This window comes from Poecilia reticulata, linkage group LG15 (assembly GCF_000633615.1).
Source record: "Poecilia reticulata strain Guanapo linkage group LG15, Guppy_female_1.0+MT, whole genome shotgun sequence".
Classification (NCBI taxonomy): domain Eukaryota; kingdom Metazoa; phylum Chordata; class Actinopteri; order Cyprinodontiformes; family Poeciliidae; genus Poecilia; species Poecilia reticulata.
Window position 1 is genome coordinate 21723533 of NC_024345.1, and position 5913 is coordinate 21729445.

Below are 5913 nucleotides of genomic sequence, written 5' to 3' on the forward strand. Positions count from 1 at the left end.
TGTTTTTGTTTCTGCATTGTAGGATAATTATAACTTTGCAGGATGATTTGTTGATTTTTAACATTTGACACTATAACCAGGCATGTCGACTTTATTGTTCCTTTCTGACTGTCGTTCATTTGCTGTTAAAGGTTCGATATTAAGCTCTACAGACTTCAGAAAGTCCAGCTCCCCTGTAATGACACCAAATGCTGGTTTTGAAACACTGAGCGCAGCGAAATGGGACTTGCTGTACTTTTCGGTTCTTCTCTTGTGAAACAGATTAACAGGCTCCCACAGTGAATAAATTCACCGTTCAGTCACATGTCTCAGAGGGTTGATTGTGAAAGAAGAAATGTTACGTATCATTAAACAGAGGGCCTCTTGTCCAAAAATGTCACTTTGCGTGTCACCAGCACCGTAATAAGCTTGGACTGAATCACACTAATCTATAAAGACCTGCTCTGCCTGAAATGCCTCACATCTGAAGGGAATACTTGGGCTCGTTTAGATTAGTTCTCCAGAGCTTCTAATAATTTATTTTTGTTCAACATAAGCTTTAAAAATGCCTTCCACCCTGAGGGCAGCGTTCCACATCTCAGCGTTCGGCTGGTACACTTTCATTGTGAATTATCTGGCAGCAAAGGATGGAGAGGAGCTTCCTGCAGGGATCTTCGTCTATGGAGGACCGTGGAAGTACCTCACCTTTCTGAACCTGGTGAGCACGTTTAGCGGTGATGACTGTGGTGAGCATGTCATACAGGTGAATCTGAATCATTTTGCTGGTGTTCTCTCAGTTATTGCAAATGACGTTCTTCGGCCTGGCAGCAGTGAACGATCTCCAACCAGGGGAGAAGGCGGAGAGGGCGCTGAGCAGATGGAAAGACCTCCTGTTCTCCGTCTTTGCCTTCCCTGTAGGGACGGTGAGAAAATCCTGCCTCGAAATTCAGCTTTCTTATTTATTTACAAAACTATTTTATAATTAAAAAAAGGCAGTTCTTCATTAATATTTGCATTTAAGGTCTAATCTTGTGTATTGATCTCTGGAAAACAAAGAGATTGTATTAAAAGAATAAAAAATAACCTGTTTTACTCATAAACATGTTTTTTCTAGCAGAGGAAAAAGTTAGCACACCCTCTAATAATAGCAGTGGTGTACAAACTTTTTGCCAAGTTGAAAGTAAAAACATCTAGTTTTTACAATTAAAAAGTAAAAATTGTACTGTATCATGTTGTATTCATTGTAAAAATTTCTTGAATTATTGCATTATTATATTTTAGCATCTCAATTTCTACATTTTTATGGTTGATTGATTTCTTCAGAGGTTGGGGGGAAGATTTACCTTTGAGTAAAAGCAGCTCAATATTTGTGGTTCTATTTACTCCAAAATAATTAAAATTAATGGAAAAACTTTATTAATGTGTTCATCTGTGATAACGTAAAAAAAAAGTCAATCTGCATTAACCACTTCTGCTTTGAGACCAGATTTGCTCCATATTCTAAATTTGAGGTTGACGGGCTGCACAAAATACTTCGGCGGGCCAGAAATGGCCCCAGGCCGGCACTTTGGACACCACTACTCTACTGTATATAAAGTCAAGAAGTTAATGACTCATAACTTCCCATATTTTATACTCAGACAGTTCAGTTGAGTTCTCACCTGAAATTGTTTGTTTCTAAATATATTTCCTGCTACATTTTAACGGTTTTGGGACCAGCAAATATTCCTGAACCATAATCTGATATGCAGCTGCTCTGTGCTTCGCTGTAGGTGTGAGAGGATTTTCCTGCATGTTCTCTGGTTCTGGTGTCCAATTGATTCAGTTTTAGATTCACCTGACCAAGGAGCATTTCTTCCAGAAGTTTGAACATTTGTCTGTTTTCTCTGACAGTATTGAATTAAGTTCTTCTCAGAAAGCAAAAGTTTTCTCTTTCTGCTACTCATTAAAAAGTCGAACCTCCAATCAACAGTACGACACCTGCTGGTGTTTTATGGTTTGTGGGAAACTTCCTTCAGCATCTTGCAGTCTGTCTTCAGGAAGAACGTTTGCATGCCAACCAGATCTGGGCATGTTGGCCTTTAAAGATTAACTTTAAGCTCTTTAAATCCCACCAGACCCTTAAACTGCTGCAATCTTCTTACTGAAGGTTTCATCCAGCTGCTTTTATCTCAGCACAAAGCCAACTGTCAAACAGAGAAACTCTTATTCCAAATGTGAACCTGATGTTTTGCACCTCTGTGTCGTTTTGATTTGGATTAAATATGGGGGTGTCCTCATTTTACTCTCATCTGAAATAGTTTAAATTTTAAAAAGTATTTATAAACTGGGGCTGCACAGTGGCGCAGTTGGTAAAGCTGTTGCCTTGCAGCAAGAAGGTTCTGGGTTTGATTCCCGGCCCCGGTCTTTCTGCATGGAGTCTCCATGTTCTCCCTGTGCATGGTGGGTTTTCTCCAGGTACTCCGGTTTCCTCCCACAGTCCAAAAACATGACTGTCAGGTTAATTGGCCTCTCCAAATTGCCCCTAGGTGTGAGTGTGTGTGTGCATGGTTGTGTGTCTCTGTGTTGCCCTGCGACAGACTGGCGACCTGTCCAGGGTGTACCCCGCCTCTCGCCCGAAACGTTGGCTGGAGATGGGCACCAGCACCTCCTGACCCCACTGAGGGAAAAAGGGTGCAAGAAAATGGATGGAAATGGATGGATGGATTTATAAACTGATGAACCTGTCRTGTTTTTGGATTGTGGGAGGAAGAATCCAAGGAGGAAATGCAAACTCCATAAGCTAAAATCATACAAAGAAAAAGTGTTTTAATGTTTTCTGCTACTATAAAATAATAAAACATGTTTAAAAAGTAGTACTCTGTCTGCACTAACTGTGACCTCTGAACCCTGCAGTTTGTGGTTGTGCTCTTCTGGACGATCTTCGCCTATGACAGAGAGTTAGTCTATCCGGCAAGCATCGATGCCTTCTTCCCTCCCTGGATCAACCACGCCATGGTACCTGCTCTGCTTCATTTCCCTTCTGTCTGGTTTTCCTAACCTAAACTCGCTGTGCTCACTATGCCTCTGCGTTTCCACAGCACACGTTGGTCCTTCCTGTTTTGCTCGGGGAAGTGCTGGTGCAGCCTCACACGTACCCGCAGATGAGCCACGCACTGGCAGCGCTGGCAGCCGTGGGTGTGGCTTATTTATCCTGGTGAGTGCTGAGTCAGCTGTTACTGTGAACACATCCAGAGTTCTGGAGTGAAACCGGTTTGGCTGCATGTGAAACTGGAGGTCAATGTGGTGCACAGTTTGGTTTTGTTCTGGTTTTTTCCTCCGGTTTTCTGCTCTTTATCTTGGAGGAAAGTCGAGTCAAAACTCAGCACTTAGACTGCAACATAAATCAATAAATGTTATTCATTAATATCTGAGAACTAACTGAGCATAAAGCTGGGGATAAAACAATCAATCGGATTAATCATAATGAATTAACTGTTGAAAAAATTGTCTGCTAAATTACTAATTTACTAATGAGTACAAAGACTCATAAAAGAACAACATAAAAAAAGCTGAAATTAAACCAAAACTGTACAAAAATATAGACATTTTACAATAAGAATTAAAATCCTTCTGTCTATAAAAATGTTCCTCAAGTGACAGTTTAGCTTCACCTGGTTCAAATTCTGGAGAAAAACAATCTATTAAGCATCTATGCAGTTATTAATCATTAAATCCCTAAAATGAATCACCAGATCAGCCGGACCCTGTGCTGATGCTGAGCCAAGCAGAAAGTGCTGAGCGTCTCACATGTTGGTGTTAAAATCCTGCTTCAAATAATGAAGCATTCACTGCATTTTAAGAAGAAACTGATTACTTATTTTTTAAGTAAGAAAATAAACGTTTTACATTTTAAAAGCATTCCTGCAGAGAGCGATGGATAATCCTTCTGACATCAACATGTGAACATCTCAGCCCTTCTGCTTGGCTTCAATACAGCGTCTGACTGATGTGGTGATTGTATTTTGGATTAACTGATTCATAATTGGAGAGCAAAAGGTATTTATGCGGAGCAGGAGAAGACAGGAGTAGAACAGATTTACAGAAAATGATTTTTTTTAATCTAAATGCATAATTTATATATTTTCTGTACAGTTTCTGACTGTGTTGTTCTTTCAGCAAACTGCCTTTTTTTAGAACCTGTTGGTGGATATTTAAAAAAATCAATCCATCACGATTAATCTGATTAATCGTTTCAGCCCAAAACCATGCAAGCTTTAAAAAGATCAGCTTTGGCTTGAATCTTAAAGTGGAATAACAGCTTCAGGGTTTGACCCGTCAGCAGGAACGTGCTCTGCAGCACAAACGCTTCTTTTCAACACTTTGATGGTTCTGCCTCATAAGAAGCAACACATCTTCCCCTGTGTTTCAGAGGACAAACCAGAACCACACAGTTTGGTGCAGATCATTTTATTATTATTAAACTGCAGATTTTGCAAGAAGGGATCTATAACTCCCTCCAGGCAGAAAACGGACACAAGGCGTTCTTGGTTGGTTACTGGCATTTAATAACTTCGCCGTGAGAACTGTACAAAAGATAAAATACATTTACATAAAGAAAGACAATCCATTTACAAACAAAACTAAAATACAAAACGAGTWCCTCATTGGCCGCTTCAACCTGAAAGGGTTAGTAAACTTYGTGTAGCTTCTTGTAACACGAGCCTCGGTGCCTCACCAAATCTCTCCAACAAAGAAAWGAAGAAAAACATGCTGCCCTCTGCAGTGTGTGGTGTGTAACTAAAAATATGTACCTAAATGAAACAACAAATTAAACATTGGTTATTTACATCAACTTAAAATCATAAAATTAAACCAAACTGTATAACTGCCGCCGATGGCAGCCACAGGATCAACTGTACCAGTAAACATAAGAGCAAGATCACCAAACACCACAAATAAACCTTAAGATTGATTTTTTTATTTTTTTTTCCCCCTCTCCTGGTTGTCGGTTCTTCAGGATCGTGTGGGTTTATCTGACGGTGGGAGTTTGGGTGTATCCCCTCCTCGGACACTTCAGCACCGCTGGCCTGCTGGGCTTCTTCTTCTTCAACATGGCGGTGGTGACCCTGCTCTACCTGCTCGGCGACCGGCTCAACAGTCAGATCTGGAGTGAGACGTGTGACTTGTATTCATGGCGTTCAGCCTCTTTGTGTCGGGTTCTCCTTTACATCGCTCCTCTTTTGTTTTCTTCATTCCAGGAAAGGACAAGGCGCAGTGAATAAGCATTTCTGAGACAGCTCTACCCATTTTAACTACTATTATTGTTTCCAGCTCAAAACAAAAATACGTAAATATTGCATGACAGGCATCCAAGCCGCATAATAAACCAGCTTCCACACGCTACAGTCCAGCTGTTTGTTGTGTTTAACTTGTTCCGTCTAACCAGAGGAAGAACCGCGTCTGGATCCGGTTTAACCTGAAAACGGTGCCTACAGTCTGCTGATTGTGGAGCATCTTGTGAGAAAACAAGTCCAGTCTACAATGCTGATTGCAGTGATCTCATCGTTGGTTTTCAGTCCATCAGTTTCTCTTTCTTCACCCTCCTCTCAGATCTCTGAAGGCTTTGAGGTGTTGCAGGTAGTTTGGATCGGCGTCCACCAGTCCAACAGAAAGGATCTTCGCCAGTAAATGCACATCTTCCTCACTCAGGTCATTCTGTTAAAGAGCCACGAATCAAATGTTTGATCGCTTGTGATTGAAATGAAACGGCTGCAGCTGGAAAAAAACAAAAAACAAAAAACTCACCAGTTTGCTGTTGGAAGAGGATTCAGGAATTTGGGACTTTTGAGGCTTTTTTCCCTGTAAGCAGCAATAATCATGTCAGATAAGCAGGTTTTATGTTCCTTTGCTGGTAACTTGCTTTTGTCACATTTTCAAAAATATCAAAGGGTT

At 40.8% G+C, this 5913-nt stretch overlaps 1 protein-coding gene across 3 annotated transcripts; it reads left to right on the top strand.

Moving 5' to 3' along the window:
• The first annotated feature begins 437 nt into the window (after positions 1–437).
• Positions 438–5366, top strand: LOC103477151 (androgen-dependent TFPI-regulating protein). Of its 3 annotated transcripts, XM_008430070.2 has the most exons (6): positions 438–697; positions 777–902; positions 2875–2976; positions 3060–3175; positions 4979–5130; positions 5220–5366. In XM_008430070.2, the coding sequence occupies exons 1-6, from the start codon at positions 545–547 to the stop codon at positions 5237–5239; spliced, it is 669 nt and encodes a 222-aa protein (XP_008428292.1). In that variant the 5' UTR covers positions 438–544; the 3' UTR covers positions 5240–5366. The 3 variants fall into 3 exon arrangements, with proteins under 3 accessions (XP_008428292.1, XP_008428291.1, XP_008428290.1); XM_008430069.2 differs by having other exon boundaries at positions 777–893; positions 4979–5366; XM_008430068.2 differs by having other exon boundaries at positions 439–697; positions 4979–5366.
• The last annotated feature ends 547 nt before the right edge of the window (positions 5367–5913 follow it).